Genomic DNA, 20,777 nt, shown 5'->3' with positions numbered 1-20,777 from the left:
AGATACGTCACTGCCAAAGGGCTTTCCTTCTAGTCTAAAATGCTGCAAGACCTCTGTCACAGATGGTATGCTCCAGTCACAGCTTTCAAGCAGCGGGTTGTCCCCTCTGAACTTGAGGATATCTTTCCCATGACTAGTGATAATTTCCAGAACTCGCAGTCATTGGGGAACAGGATAAGCTTTTTTGTTTTTAAATTCTAAAAGCCTCACTTTCTCTCTGGGGACATGGCTGAAGGAGTCTAGGACTATTATGACAGACTTAAGCTGCAAGAGGGGAAAAAAGGACACTTCTTTTGTAATAGGATCCACGCAGTTTAGCTGAAAATAACGCCTACGTACACAGTTAAGCATGCTTATTATTTTGATGCTTCATGTTTTAGTCAGTGGGTTATAGAGTTAGATGCTTTTATTTGAAAATGTCCTTCATGTTAAGTAAACATGAAAACCCTCAGTCCTGTGCAACACTGGAAATTGAAACCCTGTCTGGTGTACTACAGACCATTGCAACTACGGATATCAATAGTAACAGAAGCTTCTGTCTACACCAATCTGATTAACATAAAATCACCACTGCTGACACTTAAGCCCTCCCAGAAAGGACATGTTGGTTAATAAATAAATTGCTTTCAAAGATTACATATAAATGCTAATAAGGCTTTTTATATATTGCACCGATTATTCTAAAAGCAGTAAAGATGGCAGGTTCTAATAGCCAGGTATCTCCAGTGTCACGGCTTATTAGTTTCTACACTAAGACTAATTACTCTAAGTGAGGTGTGTCAGCCATGACATAATGAAAGGGCCAAGAACCAGAGCGCTGTAATTTTGAGATCTGGAACTAGAAGTTAGAATAAAATTTGTCTGTGTTTAAGTTTACAGGCCTAGCTACAATTCTACTTAAATAATTTCCAGAGAGTTACTAGAATTTAATGAGAAAGCTGTTTCATAGAATCAATTTTCAATGCTCTGATTTCCAACTCATCATCAAGTATTTAACTCACCCATGCCTAAAAGCTACTCGAGCTTTGGGCATGGTATGAAATGCAATGACTCCTGACACACTGACAAAAATAATGCATACAGACAATGCATTAGTAACATTCAATTAATTCGTTCAAATCAGAAATTCATTTGAGCTCTTTTGGGAGTGTTGTTTTTGAGGGGTTGGGGGGGGGGGTCATGTTTGGTTGTTGGTTTTTTTGTTTATTTGTTTGTTTGTTTTAAACATAGGCTTCTTAATTATCAAAGTGTTAGTTAAAATATTTTAACTAACATTTCATATTTTACAATGTTTAAAAGTGTTATATATTAACAACAAGCTCCAGAGGGAGCATCTGATGTCATTTCTCCCTTCTTTAACATTTGGGCCACAAACTAAGAGACCAGATTTTCTAACAGAGCCTGACAGGAGAACGTGGACCTCACACAGGGTTAAGTTTGTTCCATATTTATAATCTGAAAAAAGGCCTGACAGGCATAAAGAAGGTTACTCTCTGATACTGTGTAGTACTGATATATCTGAATGCTAAAGCGTTTATACACATCTTCTAAAAGAACAACCTTATTCTCTTAAAGATGTTATAATTGGATCCAAAAAGCTTTAGGCATTAAAAAAGTGAATAAATATACTTTTAAAAGGGAACCTAAGCTCAAGTGCAGAGTTTCAGAACTCAGGACAACTGTGGTTCAGTAGTTTTGCAATGATGCTCAGAGCCAAGGACATGAAGACATCCAGTGGATCTACACTGTTTCACATAAACACGGTATTTACTTACCACCAATACAAGTTGTTCTCTAGTTGGGCACACGTATAAAGAGCACAACAATGTAAAGAAACAATCCGTTCTCCCTGAAGCTCCGAGTATGTCTGTGCAGTGTGTTCTAATTTAGAAGCTACAGAGCTTAAAGTTTCATCTACCCACGTAGCAACCTAAGGGAGAAGGGAAGAACGGAACAGAGAAGGTAGGGGAAAAAAGAAAAATAAGAGTTCCACCTTTAATGTAATATTTACTGGGTTTGAAAGGAAAAAAAAAAAACACAAAACAAAAACCAAACAATGATTCACTTTGGGATTTTATCCCCTACCACCTTTTCTTTCCCCAGAAAAGAGCTTTTCAGGACTTTTCCCCCCCCCTCTATTTCCAGTCCCCAACAAAACCAAAAAAGGTAAAAAAAAAATACAGAGACATGTCATAAAAATACTTCAACAAGTACATATACTTTACTAAATCAGTTTCAAGTCCACTCTTAACTGGGCAGAAAAGCATATTTAGATAACTTACTTTACAGCACAGAAAGCTTCAATGCCCTCAGTTTTTCTAGGAAATACATACAGAATATTAACAAGCTTCTCTATTCTTAAACCAGTGTCAGTTTCTACTGTAACAGCAAAAAGTCAAGTATTTCAGATAATCAGGTAAAACAGATATCTTTTCACTGTTTCACCTGTAAATATGCCAGATTTTTTTTTTTTCCTTTTTGCATTTTTACAAAACACCAGTTGGGTTTCTGTTTTGTTTTTACATCCGTATAGAGAAAAAGAAGTGGAATGAACGAACAAATTAAGTACTTTCTACTGCTGATGAAGCTGAAGAAGCAACTTCTCCATGATACACTGCAAGTAACTGAAAAACACAGCTTTGTCAAGTTCAGCAACCAGCGCACATCTCATACCTTGTTATTTTCAGTGGCAACAGTTGCTCTAATACTATTTGCAGAAAGGAGCACTATCTTTTCATTGGTTAATCCCAAAAACATGGCTCGTGGATGATGTAGCGAAGGATTCTTTGGAAACAAAAAAATATTTTAGATATTCAAAGCATATAAATCATTCTAAAGGTAAGCATTTAAAGATGTACAGTACCTGTGCATTTCTGTAAGGCTCTGATTCACTCCACTTCCACTGATAGAGTTCTCCTTTACTGCTAACAGCCACGAGCTCAGAATACAGAGCTCCAATACAAATAAACTTTGTTCCATCCTACAAATACAGAAATATGAAGTCTAAGACAGCAATACTACAAATATATATAAAAACATACAAATGCAAAAAAATTAACTTGTAACTGTTAAGGTTTTTTTTCAGCGTTTCCATGAATGTTGTACTTGAAAATAAAGATATATCTAGTTTGTCTCAAGCTCAGCATGCCCTCAAACACACACACAAAAAAAAGCATTATTGCTTGTGACAGAGTGAGGGAAGAAAGAAATAGATATTATTTTCCTGAAGTTTAGCAATAACATATACATGGCAATTAACTTGGACAGTTTATTAAGAGCTTCCACAATATTTTAAGAACACAACATTGCTCATAGAATTTAAGATGGGAAGATCTCTTGACTTCTGACATTTAAAAGAAGTTTCCGTCTAAAATTCTGGCTTTTTGAAATGAACGAAAAAGCCACATAATTCCATTATTCCATTGCTAAGTATACTCATGAAGATATCTTCCAACTACCCGAGAAACCAATTATCAAATTCACTGCCTCATCAATTAAACAGGTCTTATCTTTCACTTCTGAAGGTAAATAACTGCAAACAAGATTAAGTTTAAAAAAAAAAAAAATCATTGTGCTACATGTCACATTAATGCGTCGTTATGACCTGGTACACTGGAAAAGCTTCTAATTACGGGTTATTCCCCGTCCCGCCCTTTTCTGCTTTTTAACATTTTACCAAAACTCATATGGCACCTCTCCACTACTTAGGTAGTACTACTTTGCTTAATTGCTTCACCCAGTACCTCACCTGGATCTCACAGGCCTGTTTTCCCCACCTCTTAGATTTGGTCATGTACCAATGTTGCAGCAACTACGCAACAGTCACAGTCTCGCTTTTTCCAAGCTCCTGCTCCCCCTTGCACTGAAACGAATCTCAAACTACAGACCTGTGAATTTGAGTGTTTTCACAAAACATTTACTTCTGTTCACCGAGAAACATTTGTAAGGCCCGTCCGTTCACTGCTCCTCAGCAAGCGCAGCTACAGGACAGCCATGTTCTTTCTAAACTTCTTTACTGGTAACAACTAAAAGTTCCCTTCCACTTCAGGGAGAATACAGCTTTTTAAAAAAATGAAAAAACAAACTAGTATAAAATCAAATGCTGCCTTCTACAGCGACAAATCTGAAAGACAGGTACATGAAAACTAGTCTTATCTGTTGTAGTTATCTCCCAGATCAATATCTAGCTGCCTCTCTTAGATTACAATATACCAGATTTAAGCACTTCAACCATCTGATGGGAAACTGAACTCTTGTCAGACCATTAAAAGCAGCCCACTATCCAGTACATTTATCTGTTCCCTAAATTTCAGCTACAGAAGCTTACAAGTGGAAACATTTTTAGTGTCATAAATCTGGATTCACACTATTTTTTTACTATTTTCATGCCCAGAAGTGCACATTTCAAAAGGTGTGAGTGTGTCCTTGAGTAACACAGAATTCAGTACATCTCTTACAGCTCAAACTGTTTACCAGTGTTTTGGGAAAGAAGAAAAAGAAGGCAGCAGGAAAGGACACAAGCAACCACGATCAATTCTCTTTTATACCCTGATAACAGAATCTAGAATTAATTGAATCATAAGAGAATTATTTTGCTCTGGAGGGCATCTACCAACACAGCGCTGAAGTAGCACGAATGCTATTCTGTGTCATGATTAATACTTGTCATCGTATAAATATTGCATATTCTGAGGAAGAACTGTCATCAGAACCTACTGTAGTCTAATGAGATGCATCTCTACTTCATCAGCATAAATGAATCTTCAGAAGTTATCTAGCCTAATGCCTCAAAGCATGGAAAACAATTAATTTTTGCTCCGAGACAGTATCTTTATGACTTTTAATCTTGCTAATATGTTTTACAACTTTTTATAAACAAACAGTTTCATACCACAAGCTCAACACTAAAGAGACCTGCCATTCAAAATTTTTCTCTCCCTTCCATCAAAATGTTAGCAGTTGTGATCTAAGTGCTGCAGGACAAACACTACGTATACCTCCATGATGCCATTCAAAAGACTAACAGCACAAAGATGCATGAATGACATGACAGCTCTGCTGCTGTAACCGGAATCTTACGTGTTCAACTATAAATTCTGACTTCAGACCAGAGAAATTACATACTTGAAGATGATGCAGGTTGCTGACAAAATCTTAGTATCTCAATAGCTAAGCAGAATATACCTTCTCGAACTAAAGGCTTAGCTTGCACCTAACTACAGTCTAGCAGGAAAAAAATGGCCATATTTGCCATACTATAGAGTGGCTGTGATACACATGGCACAACGTTGATACGTGGCAGTGCAGACTAATAGTACTACAGTCCAACAAGATCTGAACTATCAGAAGAATTAATTCATTCACTTGAATTCTTGAGCAGTTAATTTCATTTATTTGGTGGAGAAAACTTGGTACCTATGCAACATGTCTCAACATCACTAGTCTCAGACTGTGGGTGAAACTGATGCACTTGGGAACACTATCGGCTTTCCGAAAGTTTCAACCATTCCTCTCAGGTTGGTACTTTACTCCCATAAATGCAAGTTAACCATCCTCATCATGGACTACTACAGTTCTGTCTCAAATGCTAAATGTCATAATAATGAAAAATGAAAGATATTTGCAAAAAAGATTGGTTATTTTGTAGCGCTTTCTCACATACTTAAATCTCTCCCCTAGCTTACTGTCTTTTCCACTAACATTTCAAGATCTCCTTTCCAATTTTCAAAATGGAAGAAACATCTGAACTGGCCTCTGAGCTAAATCATCTCCCTCAGGATTCACCTTGAAGCATTTCTGTTGGGAAATACCACCAATAAAACTTCAGAGTGGGGCTATAGCAAGAAAGATGCAGAACAATTTCTTATAAATGTTCAGCTGAAGGACAGGATGAAAAGTTTAACTACTTTGGGATAAAGATGAAAGGCCTTTCTAGTAAGACACCTTCATTTACCTGTAAGCTAGGGTTTATATGAGTGCATATACAAACAGGTATCTTGGAAGAAGTTCAGTATATTTAAATTGAACAAGCATGCAATTAGATATCACAGCAAGTTAATTCCATAAAAGGTGCCCAATAAAAGACTGCAGTAATTGTCCTAGGGCAGGACCTGCTGAATTTGTAAATAACAAAAAACCCACCCAGGAAAAGAAAACAACTACCCTAATTTAGTAACCAAGTTTCAGGGCCAGAGAGAAGAATGGGGTTAACAGGAAAAACATTCCTGAAGCAGTAAAAAACAAACAAACAAACAAAAAAACCCCAACAACCACAAAAACCCACAGAACAAAACAAAAACCACAACAGTAATAACAGCCACAATAATGTTACCAAAACACAGCAGTGGAAATAAAAAAAGATAAGTTAGTATTCCAAAACTAAATTACATTTATTCTTTGATGGTAAAGCTCCTGAAATCTCTCTCTACAAGCCACATGACTCTCTCATTCTACCATTATGACAAAGCAAGGGGGACAAAAGCTGCCAATTTTCACTGACACAGAAGTTCAGCATTACTGGCTGAAAAAAATAAAATCACACTTTAGACATAAAAAGTCTGGTTGGGAGAGCAACTATTAGACAAACATTCTTTTAGGGATCTTCATTTTTCAGTTTGAATGCCCAAATGAAGATGAGAGCAGCTAAGGGTGAGCTGCTGTAAGCAGAAATAAGCCTCTAAATTCACCTCCCTCTTCAAGCTCTCTATCTATATTTAGCCTGAAAGGAAAAAACAGAGACATAGAAAAAGAAAGCGTGACATATCGAAATAGCAACCTCACAGATACTGCGGACAGACAGAAATGGGAACGCTAGAAAGACACCCCAAGTCCATAAAATTTGGTCTAATAAACATAGATTATCACTTCCCTTCCTGGGAAGTTTTCTGGTTCATTTGGTTGGTTTGGGTTTGCTTTGTTTGTTTTTTAAAGTCATTTCCCCAAGCATCTAGGTAATTCATGAAGAAAATGACTACAGATACTCAGTTAGCAACATATAGCTGGTGTTCCTATTATTCTTATATCTCATGTGGGAATGACTTCTTGCCTTGAAAACAGAATTAGGGTTACAAAGAAAACCAGCTAATCAAAGCCAAAGGGATTCTGAAGGAGCAGCCAGTACTCATTTAAGTTATTGGTCAACTCAAAACACAACTGCAAATAACTGTCAACTTTCACCGTTGTTGCTTAAAGGCCCAATCCACTCAAACTGAAAGTATCTCTGGGAATAATAATGCTAATAAAAAAAACAAAACAAAACAAAAAAAAACCCAAAAACAACTTTCCTTGATGAAGGATAGTTTAAACTGTTTCATGAGTTTCCTATTGCCTATTAAATGCTTTGAGCACCTAAGTAAAAAAAGAAAAAACTGAAACCTCATGATCTACAGTAGTGCCTTCAAAACACATGGAGAAGAAAATTAAAACAGTAATAACAGAAGCGCAGCTATAAGGTTGTAACTAGTTATTTATAATTTTCCTAAATGCACAATAACGAATATGCTTTATTACATTCTCTCACATAAACTGAGATGTGATATTCAAAAAGGAAACACAGAGTATTTACTTGGGAAAAATAAACAGATCTATTGCACAGCATGCAAATAAATTAGTAAAAAAGTTTCAATACCTTATCTGGCCACCACTGCAAGTCTTCTCCTAAAGAAACAGGACTTTGAACAGGTGTATTCTTCTTGTCCAGGTTTGGTTCCCCTTCCTTACTTGTAGAGCCTCTTTCATTATCAAATGAGGCTCCATCAAGCCACCTTCGTTCACGCAAACGTAAAACGGACTCACGTTCACGCAACAGCTCAGAGTCTCTCTCTAAGGGAAGAAGGAGAACTGGTATGCAATTGGGTCACACCAGTGGGATAAAAGTAAGCCACTCTCTAGTAAAGACCCTTCAGGATGCAACTAACAGCAGTTAAATCTACTCACACAGATTAAAAAATAAAGTCCTGACATGCAACATTCAATATATTAACCCTTTCAAGCATATGTACTTTAGAATTACTAAACATAAAAATAAACTAGAAATAAAGAAGTCTTACAGATTTGTGCACTATAAAAAAAAAATGCTAAAGCATTTTCACTTACATCATAAGAGGCCAAATACATTTAACATTGCAATTTAAAGTTTTATAGTACAATATGCAGTTTTTGTTTTATCAGTGTAGTAACAACAGCAACAAAAAAGATCTAAGTCTATATAGTCTGTTAGATATCTTTATGCAAACCAAAAAAGAGTATTTATTAGAGAGTTTCATAACAACTTTCCCCAAAAAAACCAGTAATTTGAAAAGGTTAAAGAAAGCAAGCATTAAAAAAAAGCTCTTGTATACATGTTTGATAATCCAACCCCTTTTGTTTAAAGCAATATTCCATAGGACTGGATTTCATAAATTAAAGTGTATCTGCTTTGAGCAGATCAAATGAAAACTTTTCAAGAGTCAGACAAGTTTTAAAAAGGATCCTTGTAGGAAAATGTTCCTTACCAAAATGCTTCCCCTCCAATTGGCCTACAAACTGTCTAAAGCCAGTACTCTGCAGTTCGCTCATGCAGATAAATTTTTTAAATCAGGTAATCAAACTAACTTTCCAAGAGTCAACTATGCATGGAAAATAAGGATTATAAAATTCGTGGTAACGTCTTATATAGAATAACCTTAGGAAAGGAAAAAAAAGGAGGAATTTAGAAGGAGTTATGTCAGATGCTGAATATTTGTACATGCACATAATGCATTTAACCTATTAAGTACTTCACTTATGCTCACAAAAATCAACTGGAATTACATGTATGAGATGACCACATTATTATATCATAGTTTCAACAAATTACGCTATGTCTTGGGTCTTTTGCTGTATTAGACAAATGGGAAAGTTTTTACATAAGCCAAACACGACAGCTTGTCTTACAGATATACGTCATAAAGTACTGTACTTATTTTCTAGCAAACATCACACTGACCCCTGACTAACAATTTCGTGACAAGAACTTACGTGTTCAGCAATTAATATACTAAAACATGTTCATGAAAGGCAACAAAACTGTACTAAACAAACAATCACAGCAGAGGTTGGATTAACAGTTTGGAAATACTCTAGGCATTTGCGCAACAGCTTCAAAAAGATAGGAAATTGCTGCATGGTCTGTTATAAATCTTTTAAGTGTATTATGCTTTAAAAAAAAATAGTAAAATGCCTTAACACTGCTCAAGGAGTTGTTTGTTTGTTTTTTTAATCAGCTGCCAATATTTCTCCTTATCCAGCCATAAAAATGCTTCCAAAAAGTAAAATTTAGGGTTTTTCTCCCTCCTTAGTATCTACAGTTCCTCATTCCATAAAGGTAACTTCTGTCATGGAACAATTAAGGAAATGTGAAGAACAGTGAACAAAGAGCAACCCAAAAGAAAGAAAAAGAAAAAGGGGGAAAAAAAAAAAAAAAAAAAGGAAATATTAAGAATGCTGCATGTCATCAATTGTTACTCATTTTTGAGCCAAATTAAATATTTGTAATGCAATCTATGTATTAGTAGCTACTTACACTACAGTTTAAAATAAAATTAACGTGCAAAAATTTTATAACACCTTGCAACACCAATGATCAAAAATTAGATTTAAAATACATGACTATCAAGGTTCTTGCAGAACTTACCTTCTAATACTCAGAATTCATTAATAATTTTGATAATGAGTAACAGTCTATTTGACTACTCTATATTTGACAACATATCACAGTCTACTTTCGCATTAAATCAGAATCTAAACCACCAGTGTGTACTATCACTAGCTTTTTCCACAGCAAACTACTTATTACAAAGAAAAAAGGTGCAAAATTACCTCTGGATGAGCCTAGCCTGGAAAGTGATGAGCGCCGAAAGGATGGATAACCAAAGTAACTAATATCTTCTGAAAACATAGCATCAGCATCAATAATGACACTTGGGTGAGCAGAATGTATGTCAGCATCCAGAAGAGACATAAGATCCTCTATAAGAGGAGACAAGGGTCTTAAGTGAATAATCAGCTACTTAAAACATCAGCTAGAGAGACCATCAACTAAACAAATATCAAAACAAAAAAATCCTACCTATTAATTGAATTTCTGCTCTTCAGATTCACCAGTGCAAACTCATGTGCCTCCTATGCAACCACATTTACAATCAAGCTTGGTGGACTAGTGAACAAAACCAGTTTCCCTACAAGAACTGCTCTGTCCTTATCTAACCACATTTCCCAAACAGGACTTGCCCAAAACACATTTTTCTGTAACCCAGAAATTCAAACTTTAGCCTGTCACTTGGTAGAACAAAGCACTAGGATAAGATAGATACATATACATACATGTGCACACACACTCATGCACGTAACGCAGAACTCCAAAGATGACCTAGAATTAAGGGAGGACAGAATCGACGGTGAAAGCTGGCCTTCACAAAGCCACGTCTTTGATGTCAAAGACTGTACGTTCCTCCATGGAACGTTTCTTTCAGAGAATGCTGTTCTTGTTTAATTCACAGGCTAGTAGCTTGCAGCTCTCCGTACAAAGCTTTAAATGGTAGCTAGATTAAGAACAACAACAGTTATCTAGAAAAAGCACCATTTTTTAATACCATGCAGTTAAAAAAAAAAAAAAAAGATGAACTTAAATACTGTGACTGCCCGAGCTTCTGTTACAAAACTTGAAGTACTGATCATCATTAAAGTATAAAACAATTTCCTTCCATCTACTAAACTATAGCTACTGTCCACACACAAAAGAGGCTACTGAAAATTCATGTAATTTATTGAAGTCCAGCAATATGGACTGACAAGACAACTAAACCTGACTACCATCTTGCTGCTACAGGAAGGACAGCCCTACTTCCCTCCTTCATCCTTGGGGCAAGGTGGGATTTCTCAATCTACAACTAGCGCATTTACCTGGCTTGAAACAATACTTCATAGGGTATAGAAGTAAGGTGGGAAGCAATCTTCAGAGTGACTTAACTGGGTAGTCAGAGCCTCAAAGGCGGTGCCTCACCACATGCAGCAAAGCTGACCTGACCCTACGGCTGCCAGAGGAGACAGTTCTGCCCCTTCCCAAACTTTCAAGCAAATCTGACTAAAAAAATCAGGCTCCCCAAATTAGGTTTCAGCTAACCCATGCACCACCACACAAGGGAATGGCAGGATAGCTCCTTCTGGCAGCAAGACAACCTCATCTGCTTAAACCACTCGTGAAGCTAGCATGAGGCTGTACACAGAGTCCCTTCAGGGAACACGGAAGGAGCACCTATCATTTCAACACATCCAGTTCTCAGCCTCAACCTCATCGTAAGCATAAAACAAAATAGCGGCTAGAAATCAAGGTTTGAAATTAAATAAAAGCATTCTTAACAGTAGTAACTTCTCCGCGTCTGGAATGAAGGGTGGGGGGACACAAAGGAGAGGGTATTCAAAAACTGAAAAGGAACCAGAAGTCCACACTTAGAGCCAGTATTAATTCACTTAACTGTTCCACTTATGGATAATTGCAAGCGTTAGAGACTTTCACATCCCTGTACATCAGAATATTCATCCTTGAATTCCAAACTCTCTTCTCCAGTACACGTAACACATACCAACTACAACCAGCTGTCCCCAGAAAAACTGCGTTGTAACTAGTGAGCGCTGTGGCTTTCAAAGCACGCAAGACCTGCATGGATGCTGTTTGCATTAAATAAGTAATCCACTCAAGTGTAGTCTGTGCTTCTAAAAGCACACCATTTGGGACTCAATGGTCCATGCAGTATGTTTTAGGAAGTCATCCTTGACAGACTGCTTGGAAATCCTAGTAAAAAAATTCAGATTCGGCAAACAGGCTCTGTCTTACTAGAACACTTCAGATCCTTCCGAGTGGCCTTATCCTGCCTGCTACTTTATCTATTTTCCACTGGCTTTCCACAATGATAAAGCAGCAGTATACCTCACCTTAAGAGCATCAGCTTGTAAGTACCAGACTTCAAGAGCTGGAAACACAGCTGAGACTGCTGTACCTCCCAATAGTCACACACTGCTCCTCTTCCCTCCTCCCAAACCCACCACAACCATCTCTTCCTAGGTAAGCTCCAACCTCTCTACACTCTAGCAACTCATTCTCTTTTTTTTTTTTTTGGTCAATATCCAGCCAAAAATTGCAAAAAATTTTGATCTCTTTTTAGGAACAGGATTGGCCAGTACAGAAAAGAACTCTCCAGCCTCATTCAAAATGGACAATATGTTTTTTTCAAGGTCAGTTAAGCCAGAAATCCTCTTGACAGAAAATACACGCTAACTTGCAACACACACACATGCCCACCCACCCCCCCTCCACCATGTTAGGCATCTTGAGTTTAGCTGTGCTTCCAAAAAGGAAAGTAAAAATTCAAGCCATCAGACTTAAGAACCAAAACTATGTGGTTTTTGGCTAAATGTGCATTAAGACGAGTGAGGAAATGAACCCTTTTCTTACCCTCTTATTTCAGCTTCAAATCAGATTTTAATTTTCTTTCAATAGTTCTCCAAGAGATCCCCCTTCTTCCTTTTTCTATATCAGCAAACAAAGGTGCTAAAACCAGTAGGGATAGGAGCCAAATCCACTCCCCCTCAAACACCACTGGAATGTTTTTAGTGCTGGGAAAACACAGATACTGCAAGACTACATCCAGTTTAAGAATCCAGGGGGAAAAAAAAAAAAAAAAACACATTCTCTATGACTTTATTTTCCTGCTCTTCAGAAAAACCCCATGGGATGATATCATTCATCTCTCGTGCCATGTTACACCAGAATGAGACCGCACCCTTGGCATTTAGATGTGATAATTCCGATCAACCTACTGAGGTAAGAAAGTACCTATAATTTACTAGGAAATACCATTGAAAATTGGAAGGAAAAGGATATCTAATGCAGAGGAAAGAAAACCAAAACCCCTACCAATAAAAAAACCCAAGTTTCAGTATGGACATAAGCAGCAATTCAAGTACTGAGAAAAGTTTTATATTCAATAGCTCCATGCGTAGCATTATCACTGGATTCACTAACTGAAGGCATTGCTTAGATCGATTCTGATCTCAAGTTGAGCTTGCATTAAACCTTTTCTCTTAAGGGGGCAATCATAAGTTCTCTCCTCTCTTCTCAGCTGCATATTTTTATGAAATACTCAAGAATTCAATGTCTTCAGTATCTCCTCCTCTTTCAAGTTTGGATTAAATTGGCAAAACTGTGACAGTGGAGGGAAATATGTATTTTGGTTTCCTAGGAAACCAGACTCAAACAGAACTCCAGAACTCATTTCTTGATAAGATATATTTATTCAAAACATCACCCAACTTGAAGTTCATCTTGGGAAAAGAAAAAAAAGAAAAAAAAAAGAAAAAAAAAAAGAAGAAAAAAAAAAAAAAGGGAAAACCAAACCACACCAACAAAACCACAGGAAAAACACACACCTAATTGTTTTCCCCAAAGGCAAGCCACTGAACTGATCCTACGCTATGCTCCCGTTCCCACCTCCCCTCGCTGCAAGCCAATACAGTAAGTACTGCTGCAATACCACCTTGTCTCTCTCCTCTCCTAAAATGGACTTTTAAACAAGCTCTTCTCAATTCCAAAATCCAAAGTAGTCTGGATGTTGCCAAACCTATGTTTCACAAGCCCCACTAGCAAGAACCCACTATATCATGCAGACGTTACCGAGCAGACATGCACACATCTGAACTATACAAACAACAAAATATTTTAATTTCTACAGAGTCTCTATACAGAAGATTAACAGAATATAAAGCCCAGAAGCAGCCTCTAATACAACTTGATATGAGCTGGAAAATTAATCTAGAGACCTTCGAGTCTTTTCTAGGCTAGATTATGTAGATCTATGTAGTTTTTACCCTGATTATTTTCTTTATGTACTTACTATGTATCAAATGAACCCACATTCCTCTCTGCTAACTATCATAAAACAAAAGAAACAGGACTACATTAGGGAAGTCAAAATCAAAGTACATAAGAGTCCAAAAATAAATATCTAAGAGACACTTATTGAAGGCAGTCTGTGCAGAAAAGTAAAGTTCTGCTCTTCACTTAAGACATTTTGAAGAATTCAGGAAGCACCGAGACATGTTTTTTGTTACCTTAAAAAAATTCAGATGCAGAACCTTTACAATACTAACTGGAATTATCACAACTGATATATTAATGAAATTATGATGTATTAAACTAGAATTTTGTGTAAATTACTCTTAGTGTTTTAAAAAAAGCTTCTCTGTCTTGGAAGGCTTAGAGGAGTAACCCTAAATTTAAGGGTCACAAAGCACCAGACATGCAGAAGGGAGAAAGCAAAAATTAGCATATGCTTTTAATCAAAATGCAAGAGCCTCGAAAGTCCTGAGGCAAAAGCAGTCTTGTCATTTGCTTTTTTTGTGCTTGGAAGGAACAAAATCAAAAAGCTTTAAAGCATAATTTGACATAATTTTAAAAAAGAAAAAAAAAAGGGGGGGAAGTTCTTCATCTATCTTTCAGAATCATTTAGAAAAACCTGACTAAGGATTGAATGCATATAGCATTTATCCGTTATCTACAGTTTTCTTTTATGAACTCTGATGTTATAGTTGCAAAAGAGCATCCACAGGCGAGATGACAAGTGAAAGCAAGAAGAGTGCAAAGTTTCTAGAGCAAAAGACTTAAGAAAAGGTTCTACATAGTTCTGAAGGACAGAATGTTAGTATTTTTCCAGAGACCTATAGGCAAGTTTCTCTGGCCATCAGGTTTTCCTGAAAACCAGCCTGCATGGTTATGTGACACATGCGAGGACTGGTAATTTGTACTACTTAATGTACCAACAGTAGAGTCATGACAGCACTGACTACTGTTCAGTTAGAGTTTTCCTACTGTTTTGATCACATTCAGATGTCAAATTAATTCATTTCTGTGCAACAAACTTACTTTTGCCCACAAAACTGACATAACTTAAGACAGAGAAGACATAGCATGTTCTACAAATTGCGAAGTACATCTTTGAAGACTGAAATTAAGACATATTAAGTCTCATTTCAGCTGTCATTTCCACGTCTTTTCCCACAAGAACTGGGGAAGAGTTAGCCCAGTTTCTCTGTGGGGTAAAACAAAAAGGAAAAAACTACTAATATTAGGAGGTTGCAATCCCTTGTAGGAAACATTAGTCTAAACAGGGGAGGAGCTTCAAACATTAAGCCAAGGATAAAATTGTTTTCTGAACAGCTAGCGAGGACAGTGAAACTCTGTATACTACTTTAACCTATCTCAAATACAAAAGACTCACAGACTGCAGCGCAGGCACCTTCAAATAAAAGTTACCAGTCACAGGTTGTCAGATGGTCCCTATTAACTGATCCTTATGATCTCAAGAGATATTAAGAGTATAGTTCATGCTACAGAAAGCTGGCTAGTGTGGTTAAAAGGAATTTTTACTCTAAATGATTGCTAACAGTGATTTATCTTCTGAAGGCCAGTTCTGCAGGAATGCATGCAGGTATGCTTAGAGTAAGAACTCCTGCTTTGAATACCTGGAAAGAGTTAGGAGAATTTACTTCCTCCAATGCATCTAACGCTATTAAGCTGATCACTAAAAAAGAAGACTCAAATTAAAGATTTTTCACCCCTTTCACCAGAGGATTCTTGACTCTACAGCAAAATAAAGAAGCTTGACAGGTGCAACTAAAACTAGAAGAGGCAAAATGAAATACAAAGCACTTGCTGCAGAACAAAAAAAGCCTTTGTCTAATCACATGATTGACAAGATAAAGATGGAAGAAGCCCATGAACCTTCCTGGTGAACCAGATGAGCAGAAAAAAAACCATTTATTAGAAAAATACCAAAACGTCATTTTGACACACAGAAAGAAAAGCTAATATGTAGTCAGAGTTCAGATGTGTTCTTATCATGCAGTGCACCTAACACAAACATTAGATTTGGCTGCTATGTTTTCAAATATGTTTACTCAGCAAGAAAAGATTACCTAAATTATTTAGCCAATGCAAAAGAAGACTCAAAGTCTTTTATAAAAAGCAATTGTATGGGACAGACAATATTTAAAAAATAGCTGGACTTCAATTACAGCATTTTACCAGTATAGCAAGAATACTACAGCATTTATGAGGGGAACCTGAGATGAAGAATAAACTTTCAATCTAACTGTAAAAACCATAAGCTGTTTTGCCCTCGCTTGAAGCATTTTGATTAAAAAAAAAAGCTGTATAATTTTTGCTTTAAAAAGTGCTGTATCTTAAGAATATATGTTAGTAGTAAAAAGCATGCAAGTCACTAGAAGGTTTTAGAATTAGCTTTTATGAGCAAGCCACAGAGCAGTCTCAGCATCTCGTTGAGCAGCAAAATACAGATGTAAGTAATGCTGATGTTACAAAGCCTGGGATCCTAAAAAAAAAAAAAAAAAGTAACTTCCATGCCACCCACAAACAGGGTCAACAGTTATTCTTCAATGCCTAACCTAATCTCTCAAGGCATCCCAGCGTGTCTTTTGTTTTGCGCGTCTTTAGCCTTTGCTCCTATAAGCAAGAACTGTCTTCGCTGCATACCTTGCACAGCACTGAGCACACCACCAGTGCTTCAATACAGAAAAATGGGAACACATTGGCATTTTCTTATCAAAAGCTGCAGGATACAAACCTCCAGGAAGATATGATTCACTTGCTGTGTCATCCCCATCATCTCCATCTTCATCATCACGACTCAACAAATTATTTACAGCAAGGTTTACATCAAGATTTGTTCGCTGGAGTTCCCGAATAATAATACTTCTGGACTTTCCTTGTAAAACAACTTGTGCCTGTAAGAGCAGAGTACAATTGGTTACTGGTCATTCTCAGCTCACCAACCACCATTCATAAGAAAAGAATGCTTAATTCTAAAAGAATTCTAATAAAACCCAAAAGTCAATCACAGTACATACAGACAAAGGCTCACATAGATTTTTCACAGTATCTTGTACTAGATAGTCAACCTTCTCTCAGTTCAAATTAGGCCACTGAATTCCAACTTTGGTGCTGAATTTCACAATGGAATCTTAGAATCCACTTCTTGGAATGCTTAATGCTGTAGTTAAAGGATAAGCAAAATCTGTTTTTGAGAATGTTCTATATGTTTCTATAAAAATGTTTAAACTTACTATGTCCATCAACAGAGTTTTGCAATCAACTGTTCTTCCAAAACTACACCAGAACCCCTGTCTTTTTGACACTGGTTTCTCTTTCCACTGCCCTTCAATATGTAACCACCTTACTTCCTCTGTATTTCTCATCTTTCTGTTTCTAAAGGCTTATCTTCAGCAGTTTCTGCACCATTTAGATTTTTATTAGCAAAGTGTAAATGCAGGAAAAAACCTTCCAAATGTTAAACAGATGCAATGAATTTATGAAAACCAGAAGCATTCTGGTCTATTCCACTAACCCTAGGATGCACAGCATTTTGTTTTTCCAGATAGACTGCTTTAGAGTTACCCCAAAAATGGTTTAGACACCTTCTGTTTTAAAGGTAGATAAAGTATGCTATTTAAAAAAAAACAAACCAAAAAAACCAACCAACCAAAAAAAACCCCAAAAGATCACAGCAAGGGAAGCAAAGTTACACCTTAACCAACGAACCATACATAATGCAACTGTCTGGACCATGGGGTATTAGTCTGTTTTTCTATTTCATGTAAGGTACTGAGGATGTCAGTAAACACTCTCAAAAAAACCTGGAGGTGAACAATGAAGTCAAAAAAAACCCACCACCCCAGAGTTGAAAGAGACCACTGGAGGTCATCTACCCAAACCACCTCCTGAAAGCAGAGCTAACTATGGAGTAAACACCTCCAGTATCTTGCCTCTGTGAAGGTAGAAGCTCCCAGCTTTTACTGGGTTTTGAATTCAAAAGAGAAAGGAACTAGAAGCCAGTCTGTCACTGGCGCGTCTGTAGATACCTTCCCCGCTAGCTCCTATCTTGTGCCAGTCATGCTATAGGCCATTCAAAACATGCACACAGATTATCTTTGGTGTAGCAACTAACATCTGTATTCCAAAGGTAGACCAGCAACTTGTTTTGAACTAAGAATTAAAATGCATTAACTAGTCACATATTTTGAATGTATTATTTTCTTCAAACATGGAGAAAAATGGTGGTTTTTTTACAAACTCCACTTAATCACACAATGCAAAGTCCTTCAGCTTATTCAAGCTTTAGTGCATTAAGAGGCAAACACAGAGCAATTTATACCCAACATTCATCAGTTACATTTATAAAAACTTAGAGGTGTCCATGAAGAAAAATTATTAGTGTTTTAAAGAGATTAAATATGTTTAGTATCTTTCATTTAAATCTAAAATGGATCACTCCTTTTATCAAACAAGGAAAAAAAGAGCCAACCTGCGCCCCTTCCTTATACTCCAAGAAACTTAACTTTATTAGCTATGTGCTTGATACGATTCTCAAATTTTTTATTTTCTCACTACCTCTTCCACCTGCAAACGAACAATGCATGACATTCCTCATCTAGATTAAACACATACCTTGTCTTAGTGGAAGCTTGGGAGACAAAAATTCTAGAATCCAAAAAAAGTCTATCAATCACACTACACATTTAAGAATAAAAGCAATTCAGCTAGAGAAAGTCAATCTTCTCAATTATATGTCGTTACCTCTTGGAGAAAATGCACTATTACAACACATTCCTGTTCATATGCTATGAGCAGCTCTCCAGGTTTTTGGCAACAAGCAGTTTCGAGCTCACGTACCTGTGAAATGAGTTCCTCTGGAATGACTGATGCTGGAATCACTGGTTGCGGTTGACTCCCCAGCAGTCCAGATCCTCTATCGCGTCCTGTGCGTATAACTCTGGTCTGCCTTCGAGAATCTCGAGCTCCAGCAGATGATCTACCAGAAGATCCTCCTCCACTTCCACCAACCCCTGAACTCCAGCGACTTCTAGAAGATTTAGATCATAATTTTTTTTTTTTAATATACCAGCATACTTTGGGGACTACTTCAAGAAGTAAGTCTTTAGTTTCATTATTAATGACTTGTAGACTGTCTCTGAAAAATACTGCAGATTGACTTCATAGACAAACACTATGAAAGTATCTCTCAAAACTAGTAAGAACAAGAGCACCAGGCAATTGATAAAGTTCTGAATTACACAGAAGAAATATAAAACAGGACTCCCAACTGGAAGTTGCACTCTTCTCTATTCATATAGTCATGTGGATGTATACATACATAAATACATGCACCAGTTCCCAGAGTTTCTAAAAGCAACAGTATCAGCAGCGTAACATCTAACACTCAGCTGTTAACTTCCTACTATAAAAGCACATATACAGCAGCTTCACAGTCAGTGGACTCTGTTTGACAGAAGGTCACTATACTTAGATGGGTCTTCTAAAATTTCTGAGACTTGATTTACATGAAGAAATTGCTTAAGATTACACTAGAAAAATCAAGTAATTTACTGCAAAACATATCTTACAATAGATAGTACTCTGATCCTCATGGATGGTTTTCAAGAGAGAGTCTACTCTGGACCTACTCCTATTGAAGAAATCAACATCAACGGTATACGTTGCAAAAATGTGCCTAAACTGACCGAACAGTTTTTTCATTTCCATGAGTCAGTATCAAAACAAGGGAGTAAAAAGGCAGTGATTTGTAGAAATAGACAACTTGCCATCATTACAACTTTCCACTAATCTTAACACCACAGAACTGTGTCAACTGAATCTGTTCTGGACCTAAGACTAGATACTCTGTTGTCATGAAAGGCTACAAGAGTCTAGTTTGTTCTTCAAGGTTAACTGAACTTTGTTGTACAAATCTACCTTAAAGGATATTGGATATGGTATTATTGCTATTTAATAATCAGTATCAGCAGAACTTTCCTGCTCTTAACCACCCGAACCCTGAATCTCCTTTCATGAAAAAGAAAAACATTTAAAATAAGAGAAAAAGGTATGTTCTCCGAAACAGTATCTAATAAATTCACGTTAAAAGTACACCACATGTAGCTATAAAAGCTAATTAAGTAAGAATGCTTGTCTTACATTTTATGGCTTAAGTTGATGACTAACATCCTTCTCTTTTTTTGTTGTTCTTTTTTTTTCTCCTCCTGACGAGACCATGCAATCACAGAATAACTCAAGTATCTGCCTACGGTGAGGCCCTGTCACAGACACATCTACCTTTTCAGGATTCTAGACAGCGACCACACAGACAACGACAAGACAAAAAGCAATGCAATGATGGCTTTAGGAAAAGTCTTGTCTCGTGAGTTAGAAAGAGAGCTCTAAGAAAAAAGATACTACTGAACATGGAAAAAAAAAACCAAAACCAAGCCCAAACCAAGAAGAATGTGACATTTTAAACAAAACGAGCCAGTTAATCCGTTTCTAAAGGTGGGAAGGGGGATGAAGGGAAAAGAAGGGGGCTGAGGGGAAGTCAAATTCTTCCTACACAACAATTCCCAATTCAACTCTCATCAGGGAAGATGTGGGTTTAAAGAAAAGGTTACGTATTAGATTTTAATACTTATTACAGATGCATTTTCTACTTTAAGTTATAAACTATCAATCACAGACTAAGATATGTAACAGTTAAAACCATTTATATTCGTATAATAATTCAAATATTCCAAGTGTGTCCTAACTTGGTCCTGTTATAGAGAAAAAAAAATCATAAAGACACAGCTATTCCTATTAAAGCTGTCTAAACCTAGAATAAATATCAATATAGAATGGAAATCTTTCTTCTCATTTCTGC

The 20,777-nt window shown here is 36.8% G+C and overlaps 1 protein-coding gene across 3 annotated transcripts in view; it reads right to left on the bottom strand.

The window, feature by feature from the left end:
• Positions 1 to 20,777, bottom strand: part of UBR5 (ubiquitin protein ligase E3 component n-recognin 5) — a 95,473-nt gene that overhangs the window by 51,812 nt on the left and 22,884 nt on the right. For all 3 annotated transcript variants that reach the window (XM_087748372.1, XM_087748380.1, XM_087748389.1), the window contains exons 6-12: positions 18,761 to 18,950; positions 16,656 to 16,815; positions 9,838 to 9,987; positions 7,628 to 7,839; positions 2,864 to 2,980; positions 2,674 to 2,784; positions 1,776 to 1,930 (exon numbers count right to left, since the gene is read on the bottom strand). In XM_087748372.1, coding sequence (XP_087604498.1) covers positions 1,776 to 1,930; positions 2,674 to 2,784; positions 2,864 to 2,980; positions 7,628 to 7,839; positions 9,838 to 9,987; positions 16,656 to 16,815; positions 18,761 to 18,950 — 1,095 coding nt within the window. The remainder of the gene's footprint in view (positions 1 to 1,775; positions 1,931 to 2,673; positions 2,785 to 2,863; positions 2,981 to 7,627; positions 7,840 to 9,837; positions 9,988 to 16,655; positions 16,816 to 18,760; positions 18,951 to 20,777) is intronic.

The sequence above is a fragment of the Nipponia nippon genome, unplaced genomic scaffold, assembly GCF_047370975.1.
Source record: "Nipponia nippon isolate SJK-2023a ecotype South Korea unplaced genomic scaffold, ASM4737097v1 scaffold_1, whole genome shotgun sequence".
NCBI lineage: Eukaryota > Metazoa > Chordata > Aves > Pelecaniformes > Threskiornithidae > Nipponia > Nipponia nippon.
This window is presented reverse-complemented; position numbering and strand designations above follow the sequence as displayed.